We start from the raw sequence: 16,787 nt of genomic DNA on the forward strand, positions 1-16,787 counted from the left end.
TTTTTTTTTTCTGTGCAGCGTGCACTGTGCAAAAAGGCTCTGCATTCATTTTCTCTGGAGACATGAAAACTAAAGCCAGTGCTTCCAGTTTGAATGCAAGCCTAAACAATAGAGTACATACCAACCCAGACAGTCCCGTTCATGTCAGATCTCAGTCTGGTTTGCACATGAAGGAGAAAGTATTAAGTTACTGGGGATTCAATATAACTTCCAGCATTTGGTTTCATGAAAGAAAAAAAAACAGCAACAAAACTGTAGACCAAAACAGTATTTTGAAAGCTACACACAAACATATTTGCATCAGCTAAAAACTTTAGAAAGGCTCAGCAAAATGCAATCAGGGATATCTTCTAAATGTGCTGAACACAGCTAGGAAGTTCAGATTTATAAAACTGCTATACACTTACAATGTGTTGTGAGCTTGTCCTGCCTGCTGTGAATACTGTAATATGACGGAACCTCAGAAAACAATAGGATGCTGTTTCAATGTTAAGAACATCTGATCTAAATGCTGCATTCAGCTAATGCTGTGTGATCATGACATTTGTTGCTGAAAATTATGAGCATAAGACTAACGGCCCATTCATTGAAACATCAACCCAGGCACAGGGTTGTATTTTAATTATGCAAAAAAACCTTCTACTAATCTGATTTCAGTGGTATTTCCCCTAACCAAAAATATAATCCGCTATGAACAACCTTGAACCTGAAGTTCAGATTAGACACAATCTAATGTGGTGGTTAACCAAAAGAAATATGAAGGGGTGAACCGTTGTTTTATTTCTTTTAGCTGTGCTGTCAGGGTACAATAAGGATCCAGCATGCTCTACAATAGACATATTAGTAATATGTGAATAGTTACCAAATAAATGAAGTCAAGATTAAGCTACAGTATAATTATGTTGTCACTGTTTCTGTGGGGTGCTTGGAACAATGACAAATGAGCAAGCTTAAAGTGTTATGGGTTTATTTGTTCCAGACTGACTTCAGAACCTTTTTAAATGTTTAGCTGGAATTTAAAAAGGCTGTGATGAGGTGTTGCAAGATTTTAGCTTCACAGTTTCATTGCTCAGCATTATTACTGCCCATACTCTGTAGTGTGCTTTGTTCCTTTAACTCTGTCTCCAGGATGCAGGCAGTAGTTGTTTTGCATGGCTTTTTTTTCCATATGTTGTCAAGATGTTTAAGCTGATGCCACATGCAAACATGAGTGAACAAACTTACTTCAGAACAATGGGTGAATGCTCAGTAAATCTGCTGAGTTGAACTTCACCCAGCGTTTATAATGATATTACCACACCTAGCCACAATACAGTTTGTATTCTGTTCAATTAATACTATTTGAAGCTTTCTGTGCTGTGTTGCTATTAGAGTATACATGCTGTATAGATCAGAGTATATGTTTGTTATTTAGTTACAGTGAGGAGTATTTATAGAGATCTGTTTTTGTCATCGTAGATAAAGGTCTTCAATTTTTAAAATAGCCGAGGAGTTCAGCAAATTCTAATCTCCTGAGGTGCCTCTGACCGGAGGGTTAGGGGCAGTGCCAGAGTGACCTTTCACCTTGTCAGTCACAGGGTCAAGCATGAGATGGCAAGTTCCGGTTGACGAAGATTAGAATTAGACATTTCTATTGTACAGTACAAACCATATATACACCCCAAACATGGAGGCGTTTATAAGGAGCCTTAATTAAATATTAGCAAGGTTGATCTCACCAATCCAAGAACTGTTACAGCTTTGAAGATTTATTTTTGGGAATTCCATTTATACAAAAATACAGTGTGGTCGGATAATTAGAGAAAGTCGACACATGAAGGCACTGCTATTTATAACAGCACAGTACTTGATTTCCAAAAGGCTAACCACGTTTGGTAGTTTTCAGCTGGGTGAGTGCTTGTTATTTGTTGGAGTCTGAAGCAGATTGAACATTAGAAAAGGGAACATTCTTAAGACCTAGAGCACAGATAGAAGTCTGCTTCACCACAGGGTGACCTCCACAAGGTATCACAAACTCCATGGCCCTTGGCCTGTGGTGTAATAGCAGCGTTTGTGAGTGACTTGGCAGGATGAGAGAGATTAATCTCAAAAGTGTGCTAACGCTCAGAGGGTGTCTTAGTAAAATAACTGCAGCTTGTTACAGTGGTTTGAGTCCTGTTGCTGATCTTGGCTGGTGACATGAAGAGCTGCTTTGGCCTTTGTGCAGTAGTAGTTTGCATCAGGTGCCCATGAGTTCCCTTCTTGGTCCTTGCCTCCAGGTCTCTCCAGGGTTGCTTAGTTAAGGTGGTTGAAAGCAGGAACAGATCTTCATTCCTCTTGATCAGTAAGTCAGATGCAGCTGAGAAACGACATTCAAATTGACCATTTCAAATTTGCTTTTGGTGTTACTTTGTTTTCTTTAGACCAAGCATCATAAAATAAAGCTGGCTTGATAATGGGCTCAGTAACACCGCTAGAATAAGATTTTTGGAAGACTGATTTAAAATGGGATTAATTAAAGGACAGTTGCCGCACAATGGTGTTTTCAGCCATGGTTAATATTTTTAATACCCAGCCCAGTTCTCAAGCTGGAGCAGACAGTCACATTACAGGAAATGTTCTGAATACATTCTGGAGGATTTATCTTTCCAAATGGTTTGTTTAGCATGAAATGAGGTCAGTTTCGAAATAGTTTTTCCATTTGAGGTTATGTAATGTTGGAATGTATCCATTTTTATGTGTGATTTATTTATTTTTTGGAATCCTAAGAATAGACCTGGAAAGTTATTTCTAAAAACATCAAATGCATGCAGGTTGACGGACAGATTCATTCCTTTGTACTTATTTAAGATGCCAGTGTAAACAAAGCTCTAAATATTGTGTGGGGAGATCTAAATTAAAAGCCTAGATGACGTTTTGGGTGGTTTTAAACATAATCTCTACTTTTTGGACGACAGTAGAAGTTGAGTATGTAATAATCAACACAAAAGTATTTAGTTTCATGCACTACTTGAATATGATTCTAAATGCAAGGAAATGCCTTAGAAGGACATGTGGGGCTCCCGAGAGGTGCATCCAGTAAAGGCACTCCGCGTGGAGTGCAGGATGCACCCTACAGCCTGGAGATCGCAGGTTCGAATCCAGGCTGTGTCATTGCCGACCATGAACCGCAGCAGTGAACTGGGATAAAAATAATAATTGGGCATTCCAAATTGGGGAGAAAACCGGGGTAAAGACCATTGGCGATGACTGACTAAATAATAAATAAATAAAATAAAATAAAATACGTGGAGTCATGCTTTGTCGTCACAATCAGTGATTTTCAGTAATCCTTTTTTTGTTTTGCTTTCAGCGTGTCCTTCTTCCATTGATTTGAATTGAATAGTCTTGATTCCCACTATAAATTAGTTTTGTAAATCAGCAAGTTGACACCATCATTGTTCTTTGCAGAGAAAACCTCAGAAAGACTGTGAGATCGCACAGCTGGAGAGACCTCTTTTAAAACCTACTGTCGTCTTCTGCTGTATACTGTTTCATTACTCAAAATAGAGGGGCTTTTTGCTTGGCACACCTCCCCTCTCCGCCCCTCTCCTTGAACACACACACATACACATTTCATTGTGCTGCAAAGCTTCTATTCGTGTGCATTTGATTTACTACTAATTTAGTTAAGTTCGAAGATTGCTTGGATCTCAAACACTTTTGACCACCTAGTTGTAATGCAGTGTGTTTGAAATTAGGGATTACATTGAATTGTGGGAATGCCATTACAAGCAAAACAACTTATATAGTAAATATTTCTGTCACAAATTAGGAGGACAGATTCCTATCTTATATACCCATACTTTAAGTCAGATAAATAAAATGAATGTTAACTACTGTAAAAGTAGTCTGACTGCATCTGTATTAATTGTCCGTGGCTCACCTAGTACCTGCTTGTGTAACAAGACCAGATTCATTTGGGACATTGCATGTGTATCATCTCTTCAGGGACATTTTGAATAATGACTTTTGTGTGAGATATACTCAACACTTTTCACTTGACAGAGAAAAGTGCATTGTCAGTTTGTTGATTTAACTGGAATAGGGTTAAGTGCTGTTCCTTAAATCACCCATGAAAAAGCTGTGTGAGAAGCACAATTCCCATCAATTCATATCACTGTCATTATTTCAAGGCCTACTACAGTTAATGACACTTCAGATGTAGTGCAAGTGGAAAACTGCAGAGCATTGCAGCACAGGCTTCAGTTACAGGCAGAACTGACAATGCAGTGGAGAGTTCTAATGTTATAATGAGAACAGACATGTTAGCTGTGAACGAAGAGCCATGTTCAGCATATTTTCTGAGTCTATTGAGAGGCTGTTCCTTCATGTGTCTTGTTAATCCTGAGGATTTGCTTGGAAATGTTCGGTATTTTGTCACATGAGCCTGGCTCGGACTATCAGACTTTTTGGAAGAGGGGAGAGCCTTATGTGAAAAGTCACTCTGTCGGTCACAGCTGTTAAACAGTGCATCAGTATACCCTGCCTTCACCATATTATTTTTTATTTATTTATTTATTTATATTTATTTATATATTTATTTATTATCTTTTAACTTCTACACAGCACACAGGACCTGAGTTCAGAGTAGCAGGACCCTTGAGGCACATGTTATTTCTGGATAATAAGTTTCTTTATTTAGTGTCGCGTGATTACTTTGAAGTGAAGCCAACCCAATGGAGGCATTGAAAGAGAGGTTTAAACTTGTGGAGTAAATAAATGCTTTCCTACATATTTCTTCTTGCATTTTACTTTCATTAACCAGTCTGTTTGTTCAAGTTGATTTGCCTTGATTGATCTTGCAGTTTGACCGTTTATTCACATGTATGTAATTCATGAAAACATTGTGTAACATGTTGAATTCCCTGCTGATGAAAGTGACCTTTACAGTTCCTTTGCTGGGTGTTCAGAAATAAGAATAATATATAAAATATTGACATATGCGCATTTATTCATCCTGGTTATGTTTCCCTCCTTCATTGGTGAATTCATGATTACTGATTTAAAAAAAAAAAAAAAAAAAAACTGAACTCCTACATAGGACATTTGCAAATTAATACAGCTATTTCTGAACGACTTATCTTCCTTGACAGCAGTAGAAAAACATGTATTTTGAAGCACAGTCTCTGTCGTCCTATCTTTTATTATCACTCAGGATGTGTGATAAGTAAGGTGCTTTGTAAGTTAAGTTCAAGTCCCTTTTGCTTAGCTGTCATAACGTTGGCTGACAAATTGAACAGAAGGACGTGATTTAGCATTTCAGAAAAAGTTTATCAACAGCAGGAACGTGTTGACTGTCAGCTTGACAAAGCTTACCCATGAGCGACAGAGGAGAGCCTAATCCAAGATAGGAAATTCAAACTGATCTCGAAGAATTTCAACAGAGCATTGTTTAAATTTGTGTGGGGTACACAGGAGCAAAGAACAAGGGTATGCAATGAGTTTTGGGGTTAGCGAACACACTGTTACGATTAGTTTCTCTGCATGATGACACAGCATCTTGTGATCATGCGGGATCTATTTTAGTGCTTGCATGTGCTTTTGCTGGTGCATACTTGTCTTTCATTAGCAACTGTCCAAGCATTTTTTGCTTTTCATGAAAGTAGGAGGCATGCACAAGTGGGGGGAAAACCAAAATAAACTCCTCTGACGTCCTGGTGGCATTCCATTTCCTGTGTTTTGCTTTCTGACATACAGCAACCAAGGAGGACACTGTGTGCCCTGGCATGCATGGCTGGATTTATGAACTGGCTGTCTCTGGGGTGTGTGGGTGGCGACAGTGTGGTAATCAGTCCAGCAGAGGCGATTCGGAGGAGCAGATGCCGTGCAGGAATAAGAGTAAATGTCAGATATGTGGAGCTGCCTTGCTTTGTCTTGTGCTGAGCTGTTAGATTTTGGGCCGTATAGACAGGAGGAGTGGTGAGCGGATTCTAAAAGTGAGGGAAAAACTCATTACCATTTAATGACTGAATCAAACGCCATTGATGCTGATGTTTCTTTGCATGCCTGCAGGATACTGCTGGCATCTGTTAAACATTTGTGTTTGTTACAGATGGAGCGTCCAGGAGATTAGCCAGGCCGAAAACACTGTCAGCTACCCGCCTGTGTCATACGTTATAAAACTAACAGCAACACTTTTGTAATTGTGAGCAGAATCAAAATGTCTTGGACAGGTCTAACCAGATGCGTAGTGGTCTTTTACAAAAATTAATTAAATAAATAGCAGGATAGATTTAGCTGCAAGATTGATGACCTCTTTTCTATTAATAATTAGTGTCCTTGAGTAAATCTGCACAGTTGTAAAAAATAAAACTGCCTTGTGAAAGTTCTAATTCTAAGAACTGGCAAAAACATCTGTTTTCTTCCATGCAAACTATAATTTTGCAGATATTCAGAAGACGCTGTTATTTATTTTTTCTATATTTATGACAGCGAATGAATGCAGAGATGGTAGTTTAAGGAGGACACTACAGCATGCATTCAGCCAGGATACCAACATGAAAAACCATTTAAAAAAAAAAAAGATTTAGTTTTACATGAAGAATTATTTATGAACAGACGTGTTTCAATTGACCAGGCAGACTTATAATACCTGAATGACTTATCCAGTGATATAAAGGGGGCATTTTGTGAGCAGTCATATCACATTTTTATACTTTTTGTAAGCCGACTCAAGGATTGATCTGATGAAATGTAATATTAGAATACTGGGGTGGCGTAAATTTAAGAGTTGCTTTTTGATGAGCAGCAAAAACAACATGACCTTTATTGCATTTGACAATGATTTGGACGGCGAATGTTAATCCTTCCTATTACCACTCAGTCCAAGCACTACTAACTGGGTGTTGAGAAGGGACAAAATAACAGTGGGGTTTGGACTCTGATGCAGATCATCACGTGAGCCCACTCAGGGATGGTGTGTTTACAGTAAAGAGATGGCTTTAGCTCAGCTCAGAGTTGACGAATGTTTGTTTTTATACTGCCTAAAAAAGCCTTCCTAAGACGTAAGCTGGCATAGTAGTTAATATTGCATACAGAATGCCTGATCAAAGCTCTGGACTGAATTGCTGATCTACTGCATAGTGATGTCTGGAGCAGCAGACTGCCCTGTTTCAGAGGCGTGCTGTTTTTTTTATGTTTTATATTTGGATTCTCTGGTTCTGATGTTGGATACAGTAAATATTTTGTATGTCTGAAATTTGTTTGATTTTTTTTAAAATGAAGGTTATTGAATATTCCCAGAGAGAACGTGCTAGTCTTTATAATGCAATGCCTCATTAGCTAGTAACGAGGGCCAACATCTGCAAACTGTCTAAAAGGAATTGCTTTTTGGACAGAGCTAGTTTTTGCCAAATGCTGTGTTGTGTGTTTTTTTTTGTTTGTTTTTTTTAGCTGATAGCATCACAAGCAGAATGCCAGTAAATTATGTAACATTGAATGTTCCTCGTTTTGAATGCTCTCTCTCTTTTTTGTTGTCATTCCTTCCTTCGAATACAGTTGCAATACCAACATCATGAATGTAGGTCTAAACAGTTTGTCAGGTTTCTGTTTGTCAGCTACTGTATTGAATAGAAATATTTTTTGGCATTATAGACAACCATTTTTTTTAAAAAATTTTTTGGAGAGATTCAATCTGTCACCACTTCCAGCCCCCATGGTACTGGCTAAATGGTGCGGCAGTTGAAAAACGAATTAATAGAATGGTATTTCACATCAAATGCTATGGCCACGTATATAATTGCACTGGTTTCACTCAATTCCATGCCAATAAACAAGTAGGCCTCTATTCATCCAGTGTCTGGGAAATATTTTTATACCGGTGTGTGTAGTTTTATTTTTATTTTCTCAGCTGATTTTTTATTTCATAATTTTTCAGTTGTTGAATTGGATCAGATAAGGGCTCAATATTGTCCAATACATGTTACTAGCTATAATATTCAGACCTGGGACACGGTAACCCTGCAGCGTGTTTACAGATTAACTGAAGTACAGGGTGGGATTCTTTTAACTTTGATTTGAGAAGAGGAGAGAGCTCCTCAAAGAAATACAGAGAGGAGTATGAAGTTAGCATTGACCTTGGTTTTCTGGTAGCAGGTTTTGAACTCTGTGGAAAGCCAAGTGTGCAGCAGCTAATAGCTGGCCGCTAGTAAGCTGCATATTATTCCAATTCACTTTTCACAACCAGCTAGCCACCAATTAACCTTTACTGTGTAATGAAGAAAAGCACTGAAGCAAGTACATCCTCCAGGCAGTGAGTAGAGTTTAAAGACTCGGGCACCTCCTGGACATGTACGGTGAAGACCGAGAACAATAAACTACCGAATATAGGAGATGGAGCCGAGCATGGGTGCAGACAAGTGTGTTATAAACCATCACATTTCTCTAAACACAGATATTCCCTGACCACTCATTTTACCGTTGGCAGATAACAACCACATTCAAGCTTTTAAAAGCATTCTTCTTTTTTCTTATTTTTGTAAAGGTTCTCTGTGATTTCAGAACAAGCACATTACAGGAATGTCATTTTCAGCAATGATCGTTTTCATTAATATACTACAGATAAGTACAGTACGTGTAAATTGTTTGCCTTTGATTTACACTTCCCCTTGTTTGTTCCGGAATAGTTAATTTCAAATTATAAAGCCGTTGACAAATACAACAATCTTGTAGTATATTCAGCCTGTTCATTGGTGTTTTAATGGGGAGCAGAAGACGTTATCAACTCATCTTGCTCGTACACCCTGCCATAAACCTGCTCAATAGCTTTCAACTTCCAAGTATAATTAGAGGGGGAGCTTCTCCCACACAATATAATGACAGTGTATGCCTTGTGCAGCACCCTGAGCACAAAAACACAGTCCGTAACTGTAGCTGAGAATATTCTTTTAAATAGATTTACACTCAAGTACATACAGCCATATGCCTGCCAGCACTATATCATTTGACTCCTGTTTTAAGGGCGAGACTTTGCAATGAATCTTTAATGTTACCTTTCCGCTTCCAAAAGATAGTATAGATTTATGTCGCTGTAGTCACTCCTTGTCCAACCTACTTGAGATTATATATATATATATATATATATATATATATATAATATATAAAAATTTTCCAGGAGCAGTATAGTACCTTTCCCCATCTCCAGATGTACAGTAAACCACTGCAGTGTCCTCTTTTATGGACCTCAGTAAATCAAAATGGGTGCTGTGGCTTTCTTGCTCATTAGGATTCTGTATGCACTGCGATTATTTGGAAGACTTGCTAGTGGTGTGCAGTAAGAGTCAAGTACATTGTGGCTTTGTTAATTTCTGTTCTGCTGTTGTACCATCGTCCGTCATTCTAATTGGAACCTTCTGCTGACGAAGGTCCTTCCTGTGCACAGTGCTCACAGTTCATGGAGCTGTGTTTGTGTGCCGATTTTGACAAGCACATTTTAGGACTCTAAATCTAAATGACAAATGCTTGTAATATTTTGTGATTCGCCTGTTGGATAGCTACACATGAAATTAAAAATATACTGTGCTGTTGCATAAAAATAAAAAAAAATGGTATGGGTTTGGAATTAATAATTACATTATTGCCGCCTACTCCCTTTGATTTATTTCAAACAAAGCACATATGTGACTTCTTCATATAGAAACCTCTTGTCGAAAGAGAGAAAATAAATTGTGGTTATGGCTGTACTTTAGAAGCGTGTAGAAAAACTGGAAAAGTGTTGTGGTAGCATAATGACAATCGTCTGTATTCACATGGTTTCTCTCCTTGATTTGCCAATAGGGATCGCCTACCTTGGAGGAGCATGCAGTCAAAAGAGAAAGTGTGTGCTGGCGGAAGACAATGGCCTCAACCTGGCATTTACTATAGCACATGAGCTAGGCCACAAGTAAGTGTTAAATATGAAGCCGAAGCTGCTCATTTCTGTACAGCAAGTGCTGTGTTCAGGCTGCCTGTTGTAAGATGTTAGGAGCCAAGCACCTGTGATAGCTGACAGTAATGACAGGTGCACTGCAGAGCTCTGTCATCATTAAATTGATAGGACTTGGATACCAGACCAGCAAAATGGCCATTAGCTTCTCGGTAATGGATACAAGGAGTAGAGATATTAAGCATGGCTGAAATAAGAACTGGTTTTATGTCTGTCTTCAGGGCTGTTTTTATGATGGATTACGGTGGTTGAGCTGGAATATGCTCTTGAGTAGGTGGTTTTTAGGAACCTCCTTACTCAGATAGTCTAGATTAATTCTACTCCACTTGAGTCACCAAGGCGATCTTTAACATGCTGGGGGGCTAACATAAAGCATAGGTCTTGTGAAAAAGACAACGCTGTCTCTATTTCTATGATCTAAATCCCGCTGCTATGATTAATCTAGATTAATCCTGGTGGTGGTGTCTATGATTTATTAACATTTCCAAATACCATAAAAAATACAGTGAAATGAGCTATAGTTGGAGGAGATGGTGTCATTGAAACTAAAATACTGTATAGGCTTCAGCTTTAATGGCATATTCCATATTTGGAAAATATTTAATAAAACCATGCTGGACATCTGACATGAATAATGAAAAATTATATGGAAAAACTGTGTTTAGAGAAAATTTGGCACGACTTGCGTATAATTCTGTTCTTTTCAACATCATGTTTTAATTGGAAGTTACTGTAGTTTGGAAGAAAAAAAAAAAAAAAAAAGTGCTTGCAGTGTGTGATGTAATGCATGTGTGACAAAATGTGAGACATTTTTTAATGGAATGCCTTGATTCAGTTCAAAGCCAGTGTGTCACATAAAGCATGCATGTGGTGAGATACCTGTCTGCTAGACCATATTTTCTCCTAGCATACACCTAAGATGTGTGTGGAAAGTTGCTCTGTAAAGAAACAGTAACACATATACAGAGACCTATGCTTACAAATGCGCACTGCCTTTGTATCACACTTTACATTTCTCTGATTCTGGCTGTGGCTGCCTTAAAGTGTGCAGTTTTATAGCTGCCTTCCTGCCAAGCCCTTTTGGGGGGGGGGGGGGGGGGGGCGGGGAATACTGCTGTGCAGCTTGTGAAAAATAAATGATAGGGACTCGGCTTGTTTAGGTGGTATTTATTGCTCAGTGTAAATTGTGACTATACAAAACCTGGAAGAACCATACTTGATTTCTACTGTGGTTTGCTTAATTACTATTTTTGTGTAAAGAGGTCTGTGAAAAGTGTATTTTAATGACACTGAGATGGTGCACCAATTATCCTTAAATTAAATCCTACTGTATAATAAGATTTTGTTTATACAGTGTGTGTGTCTATATATATATATATATATATATATATATATATATATATATATATATATATATATATATATATATATATATATATATATATATAATTCGCTCAAAGAACCATTATAATAATGTAGAAGAATAAAAGAAAATACATTTAAATAGACTAGATACCATGATGCCTGAAGGTTTAAATAGAAAGGAACAGTAGATCGTTGCATCATTAGCTACATAGTGAATGACATCACAAAGACATTAGATTTAAAGAGAAATAAATGTGTGGTTACCATGGCATCAAAAAGCCTATAAATACCTCCAATGTTTGTTTGACAAAGGTATGTTAACCGTACCGAAACGTTGGGAAGTTGGCTTGATAGATATAGATAGAATCGGTAAATTATTTTTTGCTTTTTCATCTTTTTGCTTTTTCGCGATTGCAATATTTGTTTAACCATGCTGGTTGTGCAAACATGTTCAATGGATAGCTAACTGTATTGTTATTTCATAATTAAACAAATCACTAAAAAAATAAAATTAATTTTGGAAGTAAAGAGCATGCTAAAATTGGTGAAATAATCCTGTTTACTGATTTTATAACACCTTTTTAAAGCAGAGTAAAGAAACATGTACACCATATCAATTTGGGAAAATTGCCCAAAACAAATATTGGAATTGTCATCCACTTTGAGGCTTTGCCAGCTTTCTTTAGAAACATTGCAAATTTCATTTGGCGCTGTTCTGCTGAGTAAGCCAAGGTTAGCTTTAATGGCCAGCGTGTAAGGAGCTGGCAGAGGTGCAGCTTTCTTCCTGCTGGCTGGGCCTGCCTTTTATATATTACTGGCTTTACTGGGAATGTGATTATAGATCTAAAGCCACACATATTAGATACTATAAAAGCCCTTGTTGTATTAACTCTGTAAACCATTCTTAAACAGGCACTATTAGGGTTACAAGTGCCATTTACTGAAAAGCAGTTTCTTTTTTTTGTGGAAAGTAACAGTAGAGATAGATTTACTGTAGTTTTGGTTTTTATCTTTGCCAAAAAGTTGGGATCTTTGTAATTGCTTGCCGTAGATGTTTTAAACATGTTTACAAGCTTGTTTTGTAGATCATAACAGTTTTGATTTTGTACTTGTATCTGGTACTTTTTCTAATTTTGTGGTACACAAGATTGTGCAACTGTAGAGTGAGAAAGTAACTTTGAGTCAGTTGGTGGCACTGCACGGTAGTAGCTAGCAGTAGCATATGCCAGAGGGGTCCACTCCCGGTCCTGGAGGGCATTCCACTCCAGGTTTAACAGGTAACATGAGAATGAACTGCTTCAGGGTCTGGATGGAGGTTTAATTAAACAATTTAGAACAGTGTTGGAACAAAGACCAGGAGTGGATGTACCAGCTTTGAGCCACCCTGGAATAGTAGATGTGTTTCGATTGCCAGAGGGTTAGGCAAGGTTATACTTCCATGGCACTACGTTATTTTCTAGAAGCTAATTGCATTCTTGTTGGCTGTTTTCACTGGAGCAGTAAAATACCTGAAATGTGGTTCAGGTTACAAATGGAAACATTATATTTCATTAAATTGGAGGAATAACAAAGACTACACTCTTAATGTTTTGTAAATTACAACAACTGTTAACTTGAAATATAGTTGGCTGTGACAGCAGCTGTATAGAATTGCACCAACAGACAGGATAAAAGCAGAAGGGTGTCTGTAGTGTGAAGTGATTTACACATCCTTCCAGTTCATTTATTTAAATACAAGTATGCAGAAACTTGTCTGAGCAAACACTGGCTATATTTATCTTGTATCCTTTTACAAGATCAGCAAATGATTTGATTAAATAAAAGTGCATATGTTGGTTTATTAAACTTGTATTGAAACCGGATATTGCAAAACTCCAAGTACATAATTGAAATTCAAGGATTGATTTTTTTTAAAACTGTAGCAAGAACTCCTTTTCTACCTACTGTTCATATGGATAGTCATCTTATTGGTTTCTCAGATGCTTGGGGACATAGATGTTATATGTCTAGTTTTATTGCAGTAGGTGTGGAAACGGTGTCCTGCAACCAGATTGCTTACACACAGAATAACTACTAAGTACTGTTGGCAGTAAAGGAGAAGCTATCGGTAATTCATTCTAGGGTATGATTTTAACACTCAAGTGAAAATAAATGCAATGTGTAACACAAGTATTTAAGAATCCATGGCTATGGTTTCTCAAATTGTTGTTATTCTGCAAATAAAAGCGAAGTCTTATACTGTAAATGTGGACTGTTTGTGCCTCCTCTTTTTTTAATATAAAGGCTTTTATTAATAGGGTAGAGAAGATCAGTCTTCATGCTGACATGTTTTTTGACAAAGACCAGAGCCTTTTTCCTTAGTAGCAACCTAAAGGTACTGTTGCAATAAATGTTTAATTAGCGAGAAAGCCCCATGCTTTTACATTTCAGCCTTTGAACTTTGAGAACACTAATTTTCAACTTTTAATCCTTTGCCTTTGAAATTGGTCTGTAAATTTTAGGAGTGCTTTTCCTGTGTTAAGTAAAGAAATAAACGGGATGCCTTCCTGGTCAGAGCACCTTTTTAATAGCAGTTTCATCAGGAGCCTTGTATACTCATTTAATTTATTTGTGCATTGTGCTGCATGGTATCACCAAGTATCATGTGGCTTTGGAAAGTCAGTGATGTGTCTGTACTCTCTGGTTTCAACAGCATGGGGATCAACCATGACGATGATCACCCATCCTGTGCTGGCCGCTCCCACATCATGTCCGGGGAGTGGGTGAAGGGCAGGAATCCCAGTGACCTGTCCTGGTCCACCTGCAGCAGGGATGATCTGGAAAGCTTCCTGAGGTAAGACGGGAAAACTGAGAAACCATCTGCTGGGGCAAACTCGGAATACATCATAAAATACACACACTGAGAAAATAAAGAAATTGCTGTGGGATTTCAGGGTAGGAACCCTGCTGATTTTATAACAGCTCTGCAGGTGGGGAACAACGTAACTCCAGATATTGTGGAGCCGGCATGTTTGAAGCTGCAATAAAGCTTCAGGGTAACTATGCATCACCCTGGTTTGCCAGAGAGGTTAGATACAACTGACAAGTGTGTGTGTGTGTGTTTTATGGCTTTGTATTCTCATGCCTCTATTTTAGGACTTAAAAAGAAACGGTGATTTAAAAATAAAGAAATGTGAAAGCCTTAACCATGCTTGTTGCCATAGCTCCAGAAGGGGTCAAGTGATGTTTTGCTGCCACCTTTTCCTGTGGAAAGATTCAGCGTGCAGGATTGGTTTATTTTTCCTGTAACGTTTGTGTGAATTTCATTCCCATCGTCCCTTCCTCCTAATGTTGTGTAATTTCTGCGGCTTACAGGTCGAAGGTCAGTGCCTGCCTGTTGGAAACGGATCCTCGGAGTCACCATGTGGTGAGGCTGCCTTCCAAGCTGCCAGGCATGCACTACAGTGCTGACGAGCAGTGCCAGATTTTGTTTGGCACCAACGCCACGTTCTGCAATAATATGGAGGTATGCTGTTCCTTCTGAGCTGCTGTTTCCAGGATTAAAAGATAACCAGACCCGAAACCGATATTCAATTTCAAAAGGCGTGTGTTTTGTGCTCTTTTAGTCTCTGTATATTTGTACAGCGTGCGTTTGTAACAGCGGTTGGGAGAGTTCCAGTTTGAATAACACACAGAGGGTTTGGATGAGCTCAGATTTTAGTCTTTGATCAAATGCTTGGAGATTCTCATGCAGTAAAATTATGACTTTGGAGTTGCAGTATATTGTAATTGTATAGTAATGATCATTGTATCTCTTATGTAAACATATTAGAACATTCTTGTTGGGTGTTGGAATGAAATGAGTATTGTCATTCACTGGTATTATTTCGTGTCATTATCTATAACTGTTGATATCATAATAAATACAATATTTTAAAGATGATTTACTTAAAACATTTTCCGACACTAAAGTAGCTGGCACATTTACTTCAATACTCAAGTTGTCTTTGGGAAGTGGAAAAGTGGCAAACAATGACAATTAAATTGGCTTTTTAGTAAACATAACCGGGCTATTTGTTTTGTTTTTTTGAAAATGGCACAATCATCTTGGAGTGCTTTGGGAAAGACCGCAGAGCTAAAAGTAATATATGAAATTGTAAAATACTGTGGTTCAAAATGTAGATCATTGATTTAAAGGAACCGATAAAAATGTTCCAGTAGTGTATGTAATGCTGCTAATGGCTCCTGACGTGTGACTGACAAATATAAAAGGAAAACTGAAAAAACAAAACCACAGGAAAAGATTACCTATGTACTGCACACAAGTAAATAACTGAAGAACCATTAACAATTGTATGAGCTATTTCTTTCCATACAGCTGTTTGTATTATTTTAAATAAGCAGATTTCAGTTAAACTTGGCTAGAGTGCGTATTACATGTTGGACATAATGTACTCTGTTTGTGTAAGCGCTATCAACACCAACACTAAGACTAGGTGCAGGATGGAAAACAGGTTCCGGGGGTCTCCTCTAGGGGGCACGTTCTGGATATTATACTATTGACCAGCAGAGGCATTGCACTCTTCACACTGTCTCTGCCAGCTCATTAGAAAGGAGGTCCTGAACCCCATCGCGCTCACACTTTCAGAGAAGCCAAGAACCTGGGGGTGACCAGTTTCACACCTTGAAGCATTTTATGGCAAAATCGATGCCAACATTAACAGTCTTGTTCTGTAACACCCAGTAGTGAAATATGAGTAAAACCTTCTGTTTTGTCAATTCACAGCTTGCACAATCTGTGTTATTAAATATTATTAACAAGGAATACACGTTTTTATTACAAAACATTTAATGATGCGATACTGGTGCAAAACCTCATATTCTGTTATAAAGTAATTATAGGGTTTCTTATAAAAACCCTGTTTTTATTAATACACTGTATTATTCTTTATAACACCCTTTATAATACATTTGCAGTGTTTTTCTGGCTCAAGTTTGAATTAAAGCCTGATGAAGCTTTTTTTTTTTTAATTCAGCAAATACAGACAGAAAAAGTGGAAACTGGTTAAAATAGACACTCGTTGGCCATACCCTTAACAAATAAAACACACAAACTCTTCTACATCACATTGACTCGTAGAACTGATTGGAGCATTGTGCTTACTTCTGAACATGGTTTAGTTTTAAATATGTGTTGAAAGTTCAATAAACAAGAAAAGTTTGTGAACTAATGCATGTTGGATGAAGTATTTATAATACAGCAATGTGCAAGAAGACTGTTGGGATAATATCCAAGTATGAATTCACCTGTGCATTAATACTTCAGAACACAATACTGTAAATTTATTAAGGGGGGGGGGGGGGGGGTCATATTGCCATTATACTGTCTTTATTAAGAAAGATATATAGCATATTTACAGCAATGGATTTTGCAGTTCGTGAAAGATCTATACCACAAATCAAGCGGTAATCTAGTGCTTAATGTCACAAGATTGCTTTA

At 37.8% G+C, this 16,787-nt stretch overlaps 1 protein-coding gene across 2 annotated transcripts in view; it reads left to right on the forward strand.

Moving 5' to 3' along the window:
- LOC117429193 (A disintegrin and metalloproteinase with thrombospondin motifs 17-like) overlaps positions 1-16,787 on the forward strand; it is an 84,640-nt gene that overhangs the window by 20,097 nt on the left and 47,756 nt on the right. For both annotated transcript variants that reach the window (XM_058998901.1, XM_058998902.1), the window contains exons 8-10: positions 9,796-9,901; positions 14,001-14,141; positions 14,663-14,813. In XM_058998901.1, the coding sequence (XP_058854884.1) occupies positions 9,796-9,901; positions 14,001-14,141; positions 14,663-14,813 (398 nt within the window). The remainder of the gene's footprint in view (positions 1-9,795; positions 9,902-14,000; positions 14,142-14,662; positions 14,814-16,787) is intronic.

Source organism: Acipenser ruthenus, chromosome 24 (assembly GCF_902713425.1).
Source record: "Acipenser ruthenus chromosome 24, fAciRut3.2 maternal haplotype, whole genome shotgun sequence".
Taxonomy (NCBI): Eukaryota; Metazoa; Chordata; class Actinopteri; order Acipenseriformes; family Acipenseridae; genus Acipenser; species Acipenser ruthenus.